Raw genomic sequence first — 21,110 nt, 5'->3', positions numbered from 1 at the left:
AGACAGTGGAATATTACTCAGCCTTGAGAAGGAAGGAAACTCTGACATGTGATATCATGGGTGGGACATTATGCTGAGTGAAATAAGCAGCGCAAAAGGACAAATGTTGTGTGATTCCACTTATATGAGGTCCCTAGAGTAGTCAAATGCACAGAGACAGAAGAAAGATGGGTGCCCGGGGCTGGGGAGGTGGGGAGACAATGGGACTTTGTGTTTAAGGGGGACAGAGTTTCCATATGACAAGATGAGGAGAATTCTGTGGAGGGATGGTGGTGATGGATGCAAATGATGTGAATGTACTGGATGCCACTGAACTGTTCTCTTCTAAATCATTAAAATGGGCTGGGTGCGGTGGCTCACGCCTGTAATCCCGGCACTTTGGGAGGCCAAGGCGGGCAGATCACTTGAGGCCACGAGTTCAAGACCAGCCTGACTAACACAGTGAAACCCTGTCTCTACTAAAAATACAGAAATTAGCCAGGTGTGGTGGCGCACACCTGTAATCCCAGCTACTCGGGAGGCTGAGGCAGGAGAATCGCTTGAACCCAGGGGGCGGAGGTTGCAGTGAGCCAAGATCTTGCCTTTGCACTCCAGCCTGGGCAACAAGAGTGAAACTCCGTCTCAAAAATAAAACAAAATAAAATAAATACATAAAATAATTAAAATGGTAAATTGTATATTGAGTGTATTTTACCACAACAAAAAAGAATATGAGGACATGCTAAAGACTTAAAAAATATCCACTTTCTAAAAAGAACAATACAGTTGAAAGATTTATTAGACCAGGTTTCAAGACGTACAGTAATCAGGACAGTGTGCACTGACGTGAGGACAGACATCATTATCCACGGACAGAATGCAGCCTCCAGAGCGGGCCCGACACATCCACAGGCCATTCATCTTCAAGAAAGAGTCCAAAGCCATTCCATAGCGACAGGACACCCTCTTCTACAAACGGTGCTGTAACAACAGGATATCTGTGTGGAAAAAAGTAAATCTCAACCCGACCTCACGTGTGAACCATTTGTAGCATGACTTTCCCTTTCCTTACGGCCTTTCGTTTCCCCTAGGGCTAATAAGTGTTTTGTCTCATTCTTCAAACCTTGCTGGTGTACACAAGTACACATCGAGACATCCGCTGCGCCACGGTTTATTGCACAGAAAGCCTGGAACAATCCCCCCATCAGTAAGGGGCCCATGAGTCGGCGGAGCCTCCACACACTGGAATCCGATTCTCCCGGTCAAGAGGAGGAGGGCATTCTGCAGCACTAACAAGAAGCAAACCTTTTTAATGCAGGGATATTGGCGAAAATGGCAAGGTTCACAGCAGCATGTACTTGTGCAAGAAAAGGCTGGGCAGGGGAGAGATGCACACTGTGCCAGCGCTGGTTCTTAGCAGCAGACCAGGCGGGCTGGCATGAGCCGAAGGGGGTCATCAGAGCGAGCAGCAGCTGGCGGAGTCTCTGTGAGATCGGACTCAGGCTGAGAGGGGCACACCCTAAAAACTGTTTACAAAGGAGAACTTCCCAATGCTGGTGTGGCTTAGTTCCACAGCCACAGGGCCTCCTCCGTGACCTCCTGGGAAGAACTGTCCAAGACCCCAGACATCCCTCCGCCCAGCACGCCCGGCAGCAAGAGCGCACGACTCACGCCGCAAGGGCAGCCCAGAGGCCGGCAGCTTCTTCTCTCACCCCGGGCGCACCCTCAGCTGTAGCCTGTGGGCTGCCTGGAAAAAGGATCAGGGAAAACATCCAAATGCAGCCTACGTGTGGCTCCAGCCCCGAAGGCGTTCCCCAAATGCCACACCCTTTCTGAGGGAGTGCAAGGTGTGGGCACTTGGCCCCACTGGGAAGGGCAGACCTGAGGCACGTGTGGGTTTTACCACGCTACCCAGTGGACCTGCTCCCTCCTGTCCTCTAGGTCTTCCAGGGGGTAACTTTACCCCCTAGTCCTCTGGGGGTAAATAAGACATTCGCTGGGGATGAGGCGTTTGAGGTCTGGACATGGTGGTGCAGAGCAGGAGAGCGGATTAGCCTTGACGGAAAGCAGTGAAGCTGAGCTTGTGCCTGGCAAGGTAGAGATAAACAGAGGGCAGCGAAAGGCGCCAGGCGGACCACTGCGTGCTGGGCAGGGGCTGTGCAGGGGTCCCACTTCCCTGAGCGGAGGGGAGCCTATGGTGGTCCCTGCAACAAGCCACAGATGTGCCAGGAATCCACACGTGCACAGTGTTCACAGCTTGGCTGGCCGCGTCTCCCCCAGATGTGTCAGTTCTCGGCTTCTATTTTGGAAGGCAGGGCGGTCCCAGGGGCTTCCAACTGGCTTCTTCTAGTGTAAGATGCTTGTGTTCTAGGGGTAGGGCGCCCTCTCCCACCGGGCCCAGCTGAGATGAACTTGGGCTGAAACCGCAGGCAGCACCTTCCCCCACACGCTCCGCCTCGCAGCCTCTCGCATGTTCTGAGTCCTGGAGATGACCATGAGCGCAGAGCCAGCACACAGGTTCCGGTGTTTCCCCACCCCAGGCAACAGCCAAGGCCTGTGCCAGTCCGACCACTGTATCCTCCCCCAGGCCAGGATGCCTCCTGAGCACCTCTCACCCACCTCCCAGGCTGCACACTACGCCTGACCCTCCCTGCTCCGGGACTCTCTTGTCCCAGCAGAAAACCTGGTGTTCCTGTCCAGGCCCACCTCGCCCTCAGGGCCGGCTCCCGCCTAGACAGTGCAGCTCCCAGCGCTCAGGTGAGGGGCGCCCCTCCCACTCCATCTGCTCACGTGACATTGTGGGGAGGCCTTCTCTCTCTCCCCACGGCTCCGATCCCCCTACAGCCCTCTTTCCCTGGAAAGCACGTCTCTTATACTGGATACTCTCGTGTTTACTGTTGATCTAGCCCCACCCTCAACTCGAAACCCTGTAAAGACACAGATTTGTATCTGCTTTCCACCTGACTCTATCCCCAGTGCCTACAAGGCAGCAGGGGGTCCCTCCAGGTCCTCTTGGGGGCACGGTTCCCACGTGCTGTGATGACACCACCCAGTGGCATGGAGGGTCCCTTTGTGTGATGGCGCCCGTGTGTCCACCGATCGCCAGGGAGCCAGCTCCAGGTACCAGGCAAGGACAGATGAGGCTCGCTCAGGTTAGCTGTGTGCATGCTCCAGCACTCAGACAGTGGCTCTCAGGTCTCGGCCTGTGGGTCTCCAAGGGTCCCTGAGGCTGCAGCTGCTTTCATCATAGTCTGATGATCACGGGGTCTTCACGGGGTCTTCACTGAGCTGACGTGAGCACTGATGTGGCGAGACCCGAGCAGGAACACAGGCAGGCCCCAGCCCTGGTGCAGCCCTGAGGGGTTTCCGCACCGCACAGCCGCAGTACAAAACGCCGGTCACTTCCAAATGTCCTTGATGCAGTGAAAATGGTCACGTGTGTGAGGTCTTGACCCCGGAGTCCACGTCTTTTCAATGTTCTGCCTGAGCAATCGGAAGGCGCACCTGCCCCACGGACACACTGGGGAAATGCAGCTGCGCTGCCATCTGGATCTGGAACACATGTACGGAGCACACTTTTTACTCGAAAAAAGGATGTACAAAAACTCTGGTTGTTCGGCCTTGGGTGTCCTGACAGACTTTTTTTTTTTTTTTTGAAAATGAACAAAGTGAGCCTGTGAGCCTGTCTGATTCAAAGAAAATAGCTGACAGCATTTGTTACCGATGATAAAATTCAAGCTTTCATGCAAAAATCAGAATTCTGAAATTCTGTATCCACCACCATGAGCTCATCACCTTTCCAGCTTAAAGACTTTTCTAAGATTGGTGATATCACCAAAAGTGATTTTAAAATACCTATTGAGGAGCTGTGTCAGCATTTGGAATCTCCGCATAACTTAGTGAACCAAAGGCCCAGTGTGTGAGGTCACAGAAGCGTGACGGACAGAGTTCATGAAGCACAAGACAGACCCACGGATTCTCCTGAAATGAAATGGAAGTTCACTGATAGGGTTGCAGATTCCACACACAGCCAGCCAGTACAAAACCACCACCTGTGGGCTGGGCGCGGTGGCTCACGCCTGGAATCCCAGCACTTTGGGAGGCCGAGGCGGGCGGATCACAAGGTCAGGAGATCGAGACCATCCTGGCTAACACAGTGAAATCCCGTCTCTAATAAAAATGCAAAAAATTAGCCGAGCGTGGTGGCGGCGCCTGTAGTCCCAGCTCCTGGCGGGCGCCTGTAGTCCCAGCTACTCGGGAGGCTGAGGCAGGAGAATGGCGTGAACCCGGGAGGCGGAGCTTGCAGTGAGCCGAGATCACACCACTGCACTCCAGCCTGGGCCACAGAGCAAGACTCCATCTCAAAAAAAAAAAAAAAAAAAAAAACACCACCTGTCCAGTGTTGGAAGAGGATCAAGGAAGAATATCCCAATTATTTGCAAAGGTTATTAAAATGTTCCTTTTCTTTTCAAATACACATCTGGGTAAGGCTTAGATTCTCCATTCACCCCTATACTTCACAACCAAAACACCCCTACAGCGGATGGACTGGAGCCTGATGAGAGGCCAGTGGGCTTCTCTTAAGCCAGAGATTTACAAAAATGTAAAACTACGCCACACTTCTCCCAAAAACTTTTTGTTTTGGAAAATACGTTTTTCATACAATTGTTATTTATGTTAATATGTTGTAGGTTTATTGCTATTTTGAAATGAATACATGTTTTCCAAAGGTCTCAGGTTTAATTTCTAATAAGGTATTCTAATGTGTATTAATATCGGTCATTAGAACTCACATAAGCAAAAGTTCTTTGGTACTTTTAATGATTTTTTTTTTTTTTTTGAGACGGAGTCTCGCTCTGTCGCCCAGGCTGGAGTGCAGTGGTGCGATCTCAGCTCACTGCAAGCTCCACCTCCCAGGTTCGCACCATTCTCCTGCCTCAGCCTCCCAAGTAGCTGGGATTACAGGCGCCCTCCACCACGCCCGGCTAAGTTTTGTATTTTTAGTAGAGACGGGGTTTCACCATGTTAGCCAGCATGGTCCCCATCTCCTGACCTTGTGATCCACCTGTCTCGGCCTCCCAAAGCGCTGGGATTACAGGTGTGAGCCACCACGCCTGGCCCACTTTTAATGATTTTTAAGAGTGTTGAGGGGTCCTCAGTTTGAGGACAGCTGCTGCAGGGTGACCTGTCTAGGAGTGGCACTGCCCAGGGAAGGAAACTGTGTTTCTTCAGCTTTAGGAGGGGACACAAATTGTCCCTGGAAGTGGCTATACCACGTCCCACCAGCATCGCAGGAGTCTCCATTTCCCGACGTTCATCCTGGCCTCCAGCAGCCACATGATCTCAGTCTGCGGTTCCAACTCCGCGACTCCGAGGGAGGCCGAGCGGTCTTCTCATGCTGGCTGGCCTTGGACTTTCGGCCTTGTTCTCTCTTCATATGAATGTAAACATCATCGTGTCCACTTCAGAACCAAAAAGCGGCATTATTGAGAGTGTGGTTGGAATGACATTAATAAAATGACGACATTGACTTTGGAGCTTTCGGGAGAGTGCTGAGTTTCTCCAGCTCAATAAGACTGCATCGTTCTCTTCTGTATGGGTCCTGTTCCTTCTGGGTTAAATTCACTCCAACTCTGAATGGGACATTTCTTCATTCTCATTTTCAACAAGTTTCAGCCGGTTTAAAGAGCTCCCAGTCTTTTGTACATTTGGCTTTCCGGGTATACAAAAATGAGATGTGAAAACAAAGGTACCTCTACTTTCTTCATCTCTCCTCCTGCTTCTTTTGTTTATTTATCTTAATGCATCAGCTAAAAACGTCAAAACAACATGGAATACTACAGGCGAAAAGCAGGCACATCTGCCTGGCTCCTGGTTTTGGTTTTCAGTGTTAACACGCTGCTTTGCTGAATCTTATCAAATATTTTAGCAATGGCTAACAGCATCATTGTTTTCCTCCTTAATGAACCAACAACTAAGGCAGAAATCAGACGGTTGTCAAGGACACGCTGCTGATGAACGGCACCAACCCCAGGAGATTCCACAGCTGAGTTCTGCTGACCTGAGATGCTGCTGCTGCAGCCTGGAGGAGTTCTCTAAGGTGGTGGAAAGGGGCATGAATCACCGACTCTGATTAGAGAGGGCGAGAAGAAAACAGACCAAAACCACTTCTAACCCAAGCACAGCAGCGCCTCGTGGTGCCTTCCCAGATGCCTGGCAGCTACTGTAGTCCCAGTGCGTCATGGCTGACTCTAGAGCGATTTCAAGGTGAAGAAGTCGCTACATCATTTAGAACCTCCATCTGCTACGTCTTGCGGGAGCGTCCAGCCTAACCTTCCTGCCAGGGCCACAGGCACCCTTCCCTCTCGAGGGCTTGGGGCTGGCTCCCTGTTAAGAGGCTCGGGAACCCCACACTGGCCCCGTGGGAGCTGCTAGCCAGCCTCAGTGGTCAGCAGCCGGGGGCAGGTGCCTGTGTCATGGCTGGGTCCCCAGCATCTAGGGTGGCACAGGTGCCCAGTGGGAGCCCAGTGTGTTTGTTAAGCAACTGATTTCTTGGGCAGTGTCTTGACTATGAGGTGGGTGGGTCCCTGAGCTGGAAACTGGCCAGAGCAAAAGCTCCCAAAACTCAGGCCCGCATCACTAGATGTGCCCGCATCCTCTGCCCTGGGGCCACCCTTCCTTCTGGTTCTCGGCAGGCACTGTGGCAGCCACACTGGCTTGCAAAGGCCGGCTCTGTGCATCTCTTCCCAACCACAAGGTCAGCGGCGTCACCTGGCATCTGGAAACTGGCACTGCAGTGCTGGCTGCTGCTCCCTCCTCCCACCACTGCCGCTGCTCATTAAACCCTCACGACACTCTGCCTCTCATCCCACAGCAACGTGGGCCGAGTCCTCGTCACACAAGCTCTGGGGAGATCGCTGAGGAGGGTGGGAGCTCCAGGACCCTCAGAGCAAAGTGAATCCTTCTTGCCCAGCTCCCCTCTGGGCGCCACAGAGCACGCCAGCCTCTCCTTCACACAGGCAGGCCTAGGGCATCCTCCACACCACCATGGTCCACAGGCTGCTCCCACGCCCAGTGGAGCCCAAGCTACTCCCTTGCCTGGCTGACCTTCAGGCCCCCTAGAGGGTTGGAGGAGCTGCTGCTGCCTGTCACAGGATGACCACAGCCCTGCCTGGCAGGATGCCTGCCTCCACGCCTGCCTCCGCACCTGTCTCCGCAGCTGTCTCCATGGCCTGCTCACCTGGCAGCCAGAGGGAGATTTTCTGAACCCTGAGTCAAACCATGCTGTCCACCTGCTGACCCACCTGCCAAGAACCTTCCATCTGGGCGGCAACTTGCCTAATTCCAGGAGGTGACTCAAACACACCTGGCCCCAGCCTTCTTTGCAGCCAGGGCAAGAAATGCCCAAGTCCTGGCCGAGGAGGCTTATAGAGAATTCAACTTTTGGAAAGCTGGAGCTTCTGGAAAGAGTTTGCAACTGGTGGCAGGGCCGGCAGTGAGGTGAGCTTGCAGCTGTGGCTGCTCCACCGCCCCCCTGTCCCCCGCGGATGTCAGACCCAGAGCTGCACTAGCCAAAACACTCCCACTAAGCTTGAAAAACACGAACACTCCTCCCCATGGGCTGCACCGGCCTCCGTGGCCTGGCTGCTGGCGACCAGCCTCCTAGCTGCTCCTGAGGCTTGCTCCAGCGTCCTCTGCCTCTGGGCCTTCACACTGGCGATTCCTTGTGTGGCCACTGTTCCCAGCTCCATGTAAGTCTGGTTCCGTGTCCTCACGCCAACCCCTCCCTTCCAGCACTTACCACAACCTGCAAGCATTTCTCTACTGAGCCATTGGTCTTCCCCGCATGGGAGCATAAGCTCCAAGAGGCCAGGGCCTTTGTGTCATCTACCATGACATCTCCAGAACCCAGAACATCCAACAGGGCCGTGCATGCAAGCAGGTGTTACGACTTTTATTAGGGTCATTGCTAAGGAGGCAGTAGAAACACCTGATGCTCCAAACAGAGCTGAATAAAAGCCTCCCGGAAGGCTCCCTGGGGTTTTCATCAGGCGTGGGTGGCCATGTAAGGACAGACGCAGGGGTCCTGGTGAGGGAGGACACAGGTTCCCTTCAGGGCAGAGCTTTCCCCCCAGCTCCAGCCTGCCCTGACCCATTTCCATCTGCTTTCATTTTTGGGATCCATCAATCAGGGCATCCTCACCAAGTCAGCAACAGCAAACCGTGCGGTCCAGGCAAGAATGAAAAAGTATACATTTAATATCAAAGCCATGTCAAGTATTATTGATAGTAACGACACTGGAGAGTGGCTCTAGGATGTTCTTACTCAGAGTGACCCCCGGAGGCCCTGGCCTGTGTCTGAGGAAGGGTGTTCATGCTGGAGACTGGAGCCCCACGGTCCCCAGGGCCTGGGGGTTCCTCAAAACACCCCTCAGAAGGGACATCCCGCCAGAGGCCAGGTGGAAGGCGGTCTCCTCTCACAGGGCGGCCCCCTTGCCCGCCTGGCCTGAGTGACCTGCCCTGGGTGGCCCAAGCAGCACCACCAACCGCCCGGCCCCGCCGCCGCCACCTGCTGGCCTAGACGCTGGACTTGGTGATGATCCTCTCCAGCAGACTCATCATGCGTTCCTGCAGCTGCAGGCTCTGCACCTGCAGGATGTGCTGCTGGTCCAGCACGCGGCGCACCTCGCGGCAGGTCTCCTCCACGGCGCGGCTCAGCCTGCGCTGCTCCTCCACCATGGCCTCCAGCAGCCGCAGCTGCTTCTTCTGCAGGTGGCAGCTCTGCACCTTGCGCTTCTTCACCGGTCGCTCCTCCGACCTGGAAGGACAGCGCCAGCTGTGAAGGTGCTGGCCACAGAGCCTGGGCACACCGGGGGCCTCACTGGACCCTCCCAATTATCTTACTAGGCAAATGGGGAAACTGAGGCCCCAGGGAGTCAGGTGACTTACTCGGGGTCTCATATTCCATGTGCAAAGGAGGGGCCAAAACCCGCCCCCTTTGACAGTAAGAAAGTAACAGGGGTGGCCAGGCACGGCAGCTCACACCTGTAATCCCAGCACTTTGGGAGTCTGAGGCAGGTGGATCGCCTGAGGTCAGGAGTTCAAGACCAGCCTGGCCAACATGGTGAAACCCCATCTCTGCTAAAAATACAAAAATTAGCCAGGTGTTGTGGCAGGTGCCTGTAATCCCAGCTACTTGGGAGGCTGAGGCAGGAGAATCACTTGAACCCGGGAGGTGGAGGTTGCAGTGAGTCAAGATCGTGCCACTGCACTCTGCACAAGAATGAGACTCCGTCTCAAAAAAAAAAAGAAAAAGAAAAAGAAAATGAAGAGAAAGAAAGAGAGGCCACAGGCATTGCCATCCTTTGCAACTAGCAGATGATCCCAAGGACCAGGGTCCAGGACAATCCACACCCCTTCAGTGTGGAAAGGGCGGGATGTTCTGGGCTGCAGAGGGGCACATCCTGCCAGGGAGCACCCCTCACCCACCGAGCTGGGTAGGTGGGGGCTCAGCCCCAGTTCATGCCCAGGGGTGGAGAGGCCACACCCAGGGAGAGAAGAAGGCAGGGGTGGGGGGTGCTGGGTAGTGCGGAGTACTCAGGACACCTGTAGGGAAGCCAGAGACCACCAGCCCCACCCGGCCTTAGGCAGATGGGGAAACTGAGGTCCCAGAAGGAAGGGCCTGAGATGTGAGCCCCTTTTCCCTTTTATCTACTGGTGGCCTAGAAATGGGGCCAGCACACCTTGGTAGAGAGGCAGGAGGACAGGCACCTAGAGGGTGTGGGGCCCACAAGAGGCCTGGGCTCTCTCCCCAGGCCCTTGGAGCTCTGGTAGAGGTGGCAGGTAAAGGCAGTCCAGCCCTGTGGGCACCTCCTGAGCGCTCTGCTGCTGGGGTAAGGGCCACCCGTGGTCTCAGCAGACCTCCCTGAAGGGCAGGGAGCTGCTAAAACCCACAAACCCCAAGGCCCTGCTCCAGTGCCTGCTCACCCCTTGCCCACACTCTGCTGTGAGCTGGGAGCGTGCAGCCAACCCCAGGGGCAGGAGCGCAGTGCTTTGGTCCTGATCAGGGAGGGCAGCCTCCACGTCCCAGCCCTGTGCAAGGCCCCAGGCAGCTAAGTCCGGGAACTGGGCTCAGTCCACAGGAACAACAGCCATAAATCTCAGACCTCCTGCTGGTTCCTTCTAGCTGCCAGCAAAAGTGTTTTTGTCTCAGGTCTTCAATGAGAAATCCTGAGTCAAGCAGCAGCCCCCGGCACGGGAGGTGCCAGCTTGGGGGTCCCTCCTCGGAGACACCTTCCTCACCCCACCTCCTGACGGAAAGACTTGAAGACCAGGGCAGGGGAGAAGCTGTGACTCAAATCCACAATCTTCCTGTTCTTGCCTCCAAATGGCCAACTTCTATTTTACCTTGAAAGCCCACCCCAATGTCCCCTCCTCCAAAGCACCTTCTCTGGGCTCCCCGGGCCCACCCCGCAGGTGTCTGTCCTGCGTGCTGCCTGGCTCCTCGTTGCCTTGTGAATATCTTGCAGGCACAGTCACGCGGCTGGCACAGGCCTGATCTGAAGTGTGGGATGGACGGCAGAGGGGATGGGCCATCCCCACGGCAACACGTGATGAGGCGCAGCCCGATACCCTCCCCAGCGCTGAGGGGCCGCCGGCCTGTGAGGGCGGGGTCTGTGTGGGGTGAGGGAGGCCGGGGGCGCATTCTTGGGTCTGGGGCTTGGTCTCCCTCTGTGTGCTGGGCCCTGTGCCGTGTCTTCCCTCCCACGATGCTCCCAGCCACCCTCTGAGAAAGGTACTGATTTATCCCCATTTTATAGGAGGGAGACTGAGGCCAGAGAAGTCAAGGAACTTTCCATGCAGCTCAAAAGTGATGGAGCTGGGAGACGAACTCGGTCTGCCTGTGGACACTAAAGCCCTCCCTGGTCTGAGGCCGCCTGTCCCTGGAGGCGCTGCCCACAGCCACGGCCTCTGCAACCACTGCGACCGCCGCCGCCCTCGCCGCTCCCAGTCCCTTTCTCTAAATGGTGGGGGCTGAGACACTCCAGGGCAGGGGAAGGACAAGCAGACACACTACCTGAACTTAAGGGACAGTAAGCTGGAGGAGCTGTCGGAGCGATCGTCCTCGAAGCGGCCTTCGTAGGAGCACTGGTTATACGGGAAGTACAGAGGGGTGGACTTAGCGGGCGGCGACAGGGACGCCTCGGTCTGGGATGTGGAGGGCCCCGGCGGCTGGCTGTCCGGCAGTTTGCCATCACAGGACTCGGGGACCTTGGCCAGAATCCCATCAATGGCTAGGTAATAGGGCCAGTCGGGCGGGGCGGACTCGCTATCTGTCATGCATTTTAATTTCCTGAAACGAGAGACACAAGAGCCAAGGGTGAGAAACAGAGCTGGCCCAGCCCCTGTCCTGCCCAGCCTCAGCAGAGGGGCGCACCACGCCGGCACAGGCCAGAGCCGCTCTCAGCCAGCAAGGGCCTCCCCAGCAAAATCGGCCAGGCTCCAGGGTCAAGATGACATTGGACTTAGAAAGAAGCCAGGCTTCAGGACCTCAACGGGCTCAGATGTTAAAAAGGAAGCACGCGTCCCAGTATAACTAAGGTTATCTGTGCATGCTGGGACCTTGGGGCTGGTCCTATTGCTTTTCCCTCACTTTTCTGTAGTTTCTAGACTCTCTGCAATGAGCAAATACTGCTTTTTAAATAAGTCATTTTGAAAGGTAGAGTAATAAGGTATTGTTGTAATAATAAGGTATTATAAGATATATAAATGTAGTGATAATATTTTGTAATGGAATAACTGTGCAGCCTCAGGGAGCGACAGCCACTGGCGTTAGAGCACAGGCCTCAGTGTCCACAGCCCTGAGTCAGTATCTCATCTCCACACTTCGCTGTGTGACCTTGGGCAGGTTCATTCACCTCTCTGAGCCTCTGTTTTTAGATCAATGACATGGGGATGATCGAAGTAAGCTCCTCCCCCAGATGCAGGGCAGATTTAATAAAGCAAACAGCAGGCTGGGCTCCCACGCCATTCTTGGTTGAACCTACAGTCTGGGCAGGAGCCTAGATCCAGCACTACAACCTGCAACCTGCCCAGAGGCCCTGGGGTGGGCCGGATGGGCCCCTTCCCACACTGCCTGACGCCTCATTACCACTGGCACCCCCTATGCCCACCTACTCCCACAGTCAGGTCCTGCCCTCTGAGAGGCTAAGTCCCCAGACCTCCCCTGGGGCTCTGGGAGGTCAAGACAGGGGAGACAGGGCCCCAGGGCGGCCAGACAGCTCTGGCCAGGCCAGGAAAGAAGCCACAAGGTGGGGGTGAGGCAGGGGTTTCTGCCTCATCAGACCCAGTACCTCCTAAGGCCCAGAGCCCAGCCCCTACTCTGCCTTTGGACAGAGTGCCCTGAGTCCGGGCTCCAAACCCACCCTGTGCTCGGAGTGGGCATCTCCTCTCTCCTACTCTTGTTACCTGCCAGGATGTAGCTATTGGTCCCTGGAAACAATAAGCTGGCTTCTGAATGAGGTGCCCCAGCAAACAGACACAGCCAGATGGTGAGCAGGGGCTGCTGCCCAAGGTGGCACGTGGCTGCGAAGACACCAGCACAGAGTGTGTGGGGCCGGGCACTGGGTGCCCATCCCGAATCTCTGCCCCAGGCTTCTCTCTCTGCCCTACTTGAGCCAGCCCACTCTTTGGAGAAACAAGAAAAGGCCTATTCTCAGCGTAGGAGGCCCCCAACTGTACTCCAACAAACTACGCTCCACAGAACCAGCCACCCTCTCAGGCTTCTTCAGCCCAACAGCCTTAATATATAAAGAGCTCTTGTAAAAAAAAGAAAAAAAAATGAGAAAAGCCTCTGCTATGGGGAGGCTGGGGGGTATAAAGAAAAAGGACAAAGATAGAGTCACCCAGCCACAGCTCCCTCTGCTAAGGATTGTGTGGCCTTGGGCAAGTCCTCTCAGGCTCTGGGCCTCAGCTTCCCCCTCGGTGAACGATGGCTGACTGTGGCAGCTCTGAGGGGCTTCATCAACCATGACGTGCTGTGCACCGACACAGCCCTTGCCCCGCCAGACTGTAGGGTCTGGAGTGGAGGCCCCCACTCTGCTGCACCCTCATCTCCTGGCCTCCAGGAATGGAGACAGAAACCCTCCCCTGGGACTCTGAAGAGGCTTTCAGCATAAATAATGAATAACCTGGCCAGATACCAACCAGAGCCAGCCGGGGAGGCGGTGCCCGTGAATTCCTGAGTCAGAGGGGAGCCTGCTGGACCAGTCGCGGCCACCTCCCACCGCCCTCTGTGTCCCTTCCTCACCAGGTGCCTGAGCAGGGCTAGGAGGCCACGGGAACGGTGGGGCCACGGGAACCGTGGGACTGTGGGCAGCTGCCTGCGTCCACTGAGCCTCTGAAGACACCCAGGCTCACACCTAGCCCTCACGTCGCAAGCCAGCCGCTCAAACCCAACATCCGTCATGCTCAGCACCCTAGGTCCCAGCTTTGGGGCCTGGCTAGGGGCCTTTGGGCAGGGCCAGGCACCGGAGCCCTCCTTCAAGGCTCAGAAAAAATCAAATCAACACAACTGAAAGCGGAGACCCCACAGCCTGGCGGTCTGTCCAGGGCCTTGCTGGGTCTCTTCCCTGCTCCTACCAGGGCCGGGGACTGGGGGTCCCCTTCTGCTGTGCTGGAGGCTGGCTCCTCGCCTGCGGGGGGCAGTGGGGGTTGCCTCTCCCACAAGTGGCTCAGGTGCTCCCAGCCTCACCTGCCTGACCCAGAGGTGGAGCAGCTGCGTGAGGCGCCCCCAGGGCAGCCCCTCCCATCCTGGAAGCTGGCAGGCTCTCCGGTAGCCCCAGGCCCAGCCCGGTCCAGGCCGCCCACAGGGCCGGGTGCTCTCGGCCGCCATTCTCCCCCTGCGGCTTCCAGCTCTTGCTGCCAGCCTCGCTCTGTGCAAGACCCTCCCCAGACCCAAAACCATCACCCCACACCTGTGACCTTCACCACACACCCATGACCTTCACACCCTGTAAGACCCTCACCGTACCTGTGACCCCACCTGTGCCTGACACCTTCATCCCACCATGACCCCCGCCCACCCGTGACCCCATCCTAATGGGCTGGAGACCCACGCACTTTAAGATGCTGGGTGTGTGGGACCACAGCTGTCCCCTCCTAGGTGCCAGTGCCTCCGTGGCTGGGTGGTCCCCTCCAGCCTTCCCTGCAGGTTGCTGGGGCAGGAAGGGCCCACCTGCCATGTGGCAGGAGCAGAGGTGGGGCCAGGCCGGGACCCCCCACGCTGGGAGTCCTGGGCCAGGGCAGGGCTCCATCTCTTTCTTCTTCGCACAGTAAGCCCTGCCCACGCGCTGGCCCGTCCTGCGCCTCACCTGGTGATTTCTGGGAACACCCCACCCTAACCCTAGGGCCAGCCCCAGTGGGGCTCACAGGCTCATGGCAGAGGCTCAGTGGATGTTCCAAGTCGCAGAGCACTGAGCCTCCTTCTCACTTGCAGTCTCAATTCCCCAGTGGCACAGTAGGCCCCTGAAACCCCTGCTGAGCTTGGGAGCCTGGTGGCGGGGAGGGCACTGGCAGCTGCCGCCTCCCTATGGGAGAAGAGGCTGTGAGGTCAGTGAGCACCACCATGAGTGATGCTGCCTCCGAGGGACAGTGCCTAGACCGCCCATATGTCCTGGGAGCCATCCTGGCCTCTGCCCAGTACCAGCCCCACCCCTGCTACCCCTCAGTTCTTAGACCGCTTTCCTGCCCTTGCTGGGCCTCAGTTTCCCCACTTCCCCCATGGAAGGCTGCACACACGGTTTCCGTGGGCCCCGTCTCACCCCGTGGGATTCTGCCCATACCCGGCCAGAGGACCCACACATTCTCCCGAGTCAGAGCTCCGAGAGAGCCAGGAGCGGCCTCCACGCTGGGTGCCGCCTGTCCTGGGGGGCCCACATGGCGTTCGCGCCCACCCACCTGTACTGGAAGGTCATGTTGGTGATCTTGATCTTGATCTCCTCGCCCAGCCTGCGCTCGCCGGTCATCTCGAAGAGCTTGCTGGCCATCTTCTCGTACACCTTGGCGTTGCGCTTGGTCTGCTTGAGCTCGTCGAAGAACTCCTCCCAGACCAGCATGAGGCCGCGCATCTCGGCGTCGGTCCAGTTGCGGGCCCGCCGGTGCTTCTCCGCCTGGGGAGACACCAGGTAGCCGGGCCCCTCGGCCGCCGCCATGCTCCAGGCGCCTGGGGGGTGAGAGAGCGGCTCAGCGAGGCCCCTGGCCCGGCCCCACGCACCATGGGCGGGAGGCGCCGCTCACGCTCGCTCGAAGGCAGCTCCACGCTCAAAATGGGGCCTACATCTGACAGGCAGGAATTTAGTTAAAAGCTTTTAAACGGGAAACGTCATTTTGATGTCACGTTTCCATAGCAACAGAGCAACTGCATAAGCTACAACAACAGAAACCTTTTAACTGAAAGCCCAGGAATCAGGGCCGCACTGACGGGCCATCAATATTGCAGTGAGCGGGCCAGGCCCAAACCCAGCGGCCCAGCTCCCGGCCCTGCCTCCCACCGCCGCCCAGGTGATAGGCCCCCAGTTCAGTGCCGTCCCGGCTCACGCAGGCCAAGAGGGAGACTCGGGTGGGACCAGGCAAGGAGAAAAGGGGCAAAAGGTGGGAGAAACAGAAAGGACAGGAGACAAGGAGGCTGAGTCCCCCAATGCTGGCCACTGGCCCTGGCGGGAGTCCTGGGCTGTGGGACCTTAAGCTCCCTCAGAAGGCCTCTGCCAGGCTGAACTGGGGCTGGGCCCTGGGACCCCGGGTCTCCTGGTCCTGGGGTCCTAGGGCTGGGCCCTCACAAGAACCCCACATCCCCACCCTTTGCTCCTTCTGCTTCTCTTGCTCCAGCACCCAGGCGCCCTGGGCCTCAGGTCTGTGGACCCTGGAAGCCCAGGTTGTTCAGAGCCAGGCCCTGCCCAGAGGTGCAGTCACAGGGTACACAGACACAGGCCTCTGGCACCAGCTGGCGAGGATAGCAGGGACGGCAAAGGTGAGCTCTGTTTGAGACACAGGAGGGAATCAGCCCAGCAAGCCAGGGGGAGGCCACAGGGCACTCCTGGGAAGAGCCATGGGCATGGCAGGGCACAGCCTGCGTACGCAGGGAGCTGATGGGCAGCCAGATTCAGCACGGCATGTGGAGATGGGGCTCGAGGCCCAGGCTGCGGAGCGGGCCCTGAGGGACTGAGATGCCCCCAGGCTTCTGGGGGACCACAGCCTGCCGAGAGCCCCAGGTGCAGCGGAATCGGAGCGTGTGGCCTGGGGGTTCTGCTCAGAGAAGTGCCCTCCCAAAGGCATGAGCACCCAAAACGTGACACACGCCAGCCAGGCAGGGCTCTGTGGAGCCCACGGCACCTGTGCAGGATGGGCCGTGCTGAACGCGGTACCCAGGCTCAATGCCACGGTGGTCAGCAGAGGGACAGCGGGCACCCCCCTGCCCTCCTCAGGCCTCACCAACTGCAGGAGACTCTCATGTGTGGGCTGCCGCAGGAAGGGCAGCTGAGCCTGGAGTGGGGAGGCATCTCAGCCTCTGCCCGCTGCCCCTGCTGTCCCCTGAGGCACCCTGGAGGTGGAACTAAGGTTCTCAGAGGAAGGACAGGGCAGGGGCGTGGCAGGGGTGCCTGGCCCCACTGTGGGTGCCCAGCATGGGGAGGGTGACCTGGGGCTCCCTCTTGCCCGCAGTCAGGATAGGAAAGTGTATGGGGAGGGCCCCAGGGATGTGTGAGGGACTCAGAGGGGTCTCTGCACCCCTACACCGGGTTCCTGGTCCAGGCCTGGCCCTACTATCAGCCCCGTGAGACTAGTCCAGCCCCTTCCATTTGGGCTCTGGAGACATCATCCCTACTGCCTGGCACAGGGCATGGGAGGGGCCCACAAGACCCCCTCTGCTCAGTTCAGCCCTCGGTGCTGGGGGCTGGCGCAGAGCTCTGTGGAGTGCCTGCGGATGAAGGAGTGACTAGAAGGCCCACCTCCTCTGGGAAGCCCCGACTGCTCAGGAACAGGGTTCGGCCCTTTCCAGTGAGGTCGGAGGCCTGTCCGAATGCCCTTTCCGTAGCCATGACTCCAAGGGCAGAGGTGGGGCTGGCTCCCAGCATCTCTTGGCACCTCCTGGCACAAGGGGTATGCAGAAAGTCATGGGGTCCCAGCAGTGGGTTCTGGGTGCAGCTCTAGCGACTCAGCATGGACCTTAGTCATGTCCTCCCCGCTAGCCTGTTTCCTCACCTCTACAACAGGGGTAACAGGATCTGACTATCTCACCCAGCATGGTGCTGGCTAAGGGGGCACAGCCCTCCCAGAACCCTGCCCCCTGCCCCCTTCCACAAATCCACTTGGAGCTGCTGGAGATAGCGTCAGGCCTACTGTCCTGGCTGAAGGGGGAGCTGCTGGCCAGTGGGCACCACCACCACTGCTGGGGGCCCCACCTGACGGCTCTAGAGGAAGCACCTATACCCCTGCCTGCTCGAGTTCCAGTGGGCACAGGGAGACAGAGCCCCGCCTGGCAGGGTGCCACCCCACACTCACACCATCCTCCAGGCAGCATTTCCAGGGTAAATGGCTCAATTCCAACCCTCTCTTCCTGGGCTCAGTGCACATGGGAGACCCTGGACAGGGCAAGCTCTGCGGCCTTTCCTGAGTCAGAGTCCTCACACTGACCTCCAATGTGAGGACAAGACTGGGCAGGCAGCAGATGGCAGCACCAGGCACCCAGCTGCCCCTGCCTGGGAGGGTCCCTGCATCTGTCCCCTATTGGGGAAGGGCTTGTACCTTGGCACAGCTGCATGGCCTGCTGGGACCCTTGGTCGCTGCGGGGTCTCCTAGGGCCAGGGGCTGGGCAACCAGCGGCCCCTGAGGGAGAAGGGGCAGGTCAGGCCTCGGCAGGAGCTGTCCCTGGTGGAGACTGGGGATGCAGGCAGGGCCCTGCTGTGCTCAGGCTAGGAGCATGCCACCTAGGCCTCTATTCCTTCTAAATAATGAGGCTGGGCCCAACCAGACTCTCATCCCGCTCAGCATTTCTGGGTAGCTTTTCTGCCCCGCCTGACAGGCCAGTAGGACATGGGGACTGACCAAGGGAGGGGGCAGCAGGGCTCCTAAACACAGAAGCCCAGAGAGGAGGTGGGCGTCCCACCAAGGGGCATCTTTCAGGAGCAGCAGTGGTGAGCACAGCCTGTGCAGATGGGTGGGGATTTGGCAGCCGAGGAGTTCAGGGCTTGGGTGAAGGCAGAGAACCACGTGGAGTCCTGGGCCCAAACCATGGGGGCCCCTGGACAGGCTCAGGAGCCTGGACTTCCCCAGAGCAATTGGGGCCAGGAGGGGAAGGATGTGGCCAACACTGCTGCCACTGGGGCAGGGTGGAATGTTGGGCAGGTGGGCTGTCTGGAGGGTACAGGGGCCAGGATCCACCTCAGGACCAGCCTGTCCGAGCGGTTTTGGGGCCAGCTGCCTGATGAAGCATGGAGGGGAGGGGGCCTGTGCACACAAGGAGAACCCAGACCCGCAATTTTAAGCCCTCTGCCTCCAGGGATGCCCCGACCCTGACCTCACAGGTCCACGGGGCCCACCCAGGGCCCAGACACCCCCGACCAGTATACTTGGAGGCCTGGTGTGGGGTAGAGAAAGCTAGCCCCACCGCAGGGCCTCTAGAGGACGTGGCTGACAACAGGGCTGGGCCCTCTGGGTGGCTCAAGCCACTTGCCCAACAGGCAGCCAGGCTGCTGGGACTGCAGAACCTGGGGGACCCGCAAGGGATGCCCACATGGTTTCCCAAGAGGTCCTGGTGACGACACGAGGCCGGACCCACCTCTGCCCACGGGCACTGTCATGGTGCTCATAGAGCAGACTCGTGGGCTCGCAGAGAGTGCCTTTCCGCAGGCCCCACTGCAGGCTTCCCTGAGGGGTGCACCCCACACCCCCAGGAACGGGGCTTCCTCTGTCCTCGGCTGGCCGTCACATCACGTGGAGGCAAGGCCCCCTACCCAGTCCCTTCTGTGGCGGCTCCGCCTGGTACTCACCTCCCCCAGCTACTTCCCTCATCTGACTTACAGTGCTCCACGCTCTACACAGGGGAAGCGACTTCCAGATCCTCTTTGGAACAAAGCCAGTAGCAGCCAAAACCAAACACCACCGAAGGCACAGAGCACAGCCCCGGCAAGGGGACAGGGTGTGCTCCCCGATGAGGAAGAGGAAGGCTGTGCTGAGGGCAGCTCTGCCGTGGCAGGGGGAGGGATCGCAAAGCCCACGCATGAGGGGTTCGCCACTGCTTCCCACTGGACCCCGGCCCCTTTTCTTTCTGAAATTACCAGCCATGACACGTGTGCTAGGTGTGCCAAGGGTCTGGTTGTCCACACCTGGACCAGGGAGAAGGGGGTGCTCCATTTCTCTGAAGTGACCAGAACTTAGGTAGCTCTGAAGGGAGAGGCCACTGGGGGGCCCTGGAGCGGTGTCACCTATGAGACAGACTTAGGGAGCTCAAGTGGCATGCCCCGCCCCAAATGCTTTGAGCAACTGGGGGAAATTTTTACCTGGCTGGGCCTGTCCACCACATCCCTCTGGCAGACTGATCCCCATCCTGCTCAGAAAAAGGGGGTCCCTGCATGTGCCTAAGGACAGCAGGCAGCAGGAGCTGCCCCCTCGGCCAACAGGCCCCCGTCTCTCCTGGCATGGACAGCAGAGCAGGGACAGAATGGGTGGACGACCCCTGCCAATTCGCCAGAACCAGACAGGACCTCAGCAAACATTGACTAAATACCCTGCACCAGAGGAAGCCACAGAGTTTTTGTTCTTGCAGGTTTTTGTTCTGCATCCCACGATGACTACACCACTGGCCACCAAGGCTTCTGAGAGGCTGGGCCGGAGCTCAGAAGCATCCCCGCTGGGCTGAGCACAGGCTTCTTGGAGTAGGCGCTGGTTCAGACAGGAGAAACAAGGTAGAACAGACCGGGCAGGCCCTGTGGACACACAGCAGCCCAGGCCACACCAGAGGTGGGACGTGCCAGCTGCTTTGGGGGGTGCCTGGGAGCAGCTGGGTCAGGGACACAGATGTCAAAGGCCAAGGAGGTGGCAAGGTGGTGGGCCCTGTGAGAACACAGCTCTAATCTGTGCTGGGCCTGATGACCTGCTCCAGTGCCATGGGCCAAGTCCTGAGGCTTGTGTGTGTCATATAAGCTTATGATATCACTTGACCATGAAGGATCCAGCAGCTCCCACAGCTCCCATCGGCAGTGCAGGAAGACCACCTGTACTGTGGTTTGGGAAGGCCCTTGAAGCAGCACCCAGCCAGGCCCACGCCCTGGGACCACTTCCTCATCCCTGGCTACAGGAAACACAGGGCTTGTCCTTGCTGGCAGCTGCCTGGGGGACCCTCCGTAATGTCAGATGTTAGCTGGTGGGACAGTTTCTGCCCCCGCTGGAGAAGCACTTAGGAGACTGTTTCCTAAGACTCCAGCTCAGCAAGGTCTAGGTTCTCATGAAGCAAACAAGCCTCACACAGCAACAACGGATGGTTTCAATGTTTTTCCTTTAATTTGGATGTACAATGTTTGCAGCAGTTAAAAAAATTAAATATACATCTCTCGTCAGTCCTTCCCTTTGCTCTCAGCAGCAGTCAGGTCTGGGTGGGGCTCCGGGACTCGCCCATCACAGCCCTGCTGGCTCCAGGGGAGCTCAAGCTCAGCTGACAGTCCCTCTGACCACAGCGCAAAGCAATGAGACCTGGACAAGGAGGCCCCACTTGGGTCAGAGCCCACCCTCCGTAGGCAGGTCCACGTTGGCCACGATCCTCCAAGGCTGGCAATCACCACCCAGAGTGCAGCGGGAGACTCTGCTCTTGGAAAAAACTGAGGGGAAGGCGTCCCTTTGACTGCACCAGAGCGTGACAGGCACATGGGGGAAGAGTGGCCCCTGAACCTTCCAGGTTGCCTTCAGTTGTCATGCGGCGCTCTGAGCGGCTCCCTCCTTCCCAGGAGGCCCAGGCCTGGCGAGCGAGTGTCCTCTTCTCGTCTGGACCATCCTGAGCTCTCCAGGGTGCCTCAGCAGCTCTCAAGATCTTCCTTCTTCTCGCTCCCACAGGTGGCCCCTCTGGAGCACAGCTCCAAGCCTAC

General features: G+C 58.0%; 1 protein-coding gene across 1 annotated transcript; it reads right to left on the bottom strand.

The window, feature by feature from the left end:
- Window positions 1-7,908: 7,908 nt before the first annotated feature.
- Window positions 7,909-20,111, bottom strand: MSANTD1 (Myb/SANT DNA binding domain containing 1). The gene is made up of 6 exons (XM_010384399.2): window positions 19,760-20,111; window positions 19,023-19,457; window positions 17,779-17,859; window positions 14,938-15,202; window positions 11,057-11,332; window positions 7,909-8,797 (listed from the first exon to the last, which is right to left on the bottom strand). Exons 2-6 carry the CDS (start codon window positions 19,384-19,386, stop codon window positions 8,557-8,559), a joined length of 1,227 nt encoding a protein of 408 aa, XP_010382701.2. The 5' UTR covers window positions 19,387-19,457; window positions 19,760-20,111; the 3' UTR covers window positions 7,909-8,556.
- Between the last annotated feature and the right edge of the window lie 999 nt (window positions 20,112-21,110).

This window comes from Rhinopithecus roxellana, chromosome 2, assembly GCF_007565055.1.
Source record: "Rhinopithecus roxellana isolate Shanxi Qingling chromosome 2, ASM756505v1, whole genome shotgun sequence".
NCBI classification, from domain to species: domain Eukaryota; kingdom Metazoa; phylum Chordata; class Mammalia; order Primates; family Cercopithecidae; genus Rhinopithecus; species Rhinopithecus roxellana.
This window is presented reverse-complemented; position numbering and strand designations above follow the sequence as displayed.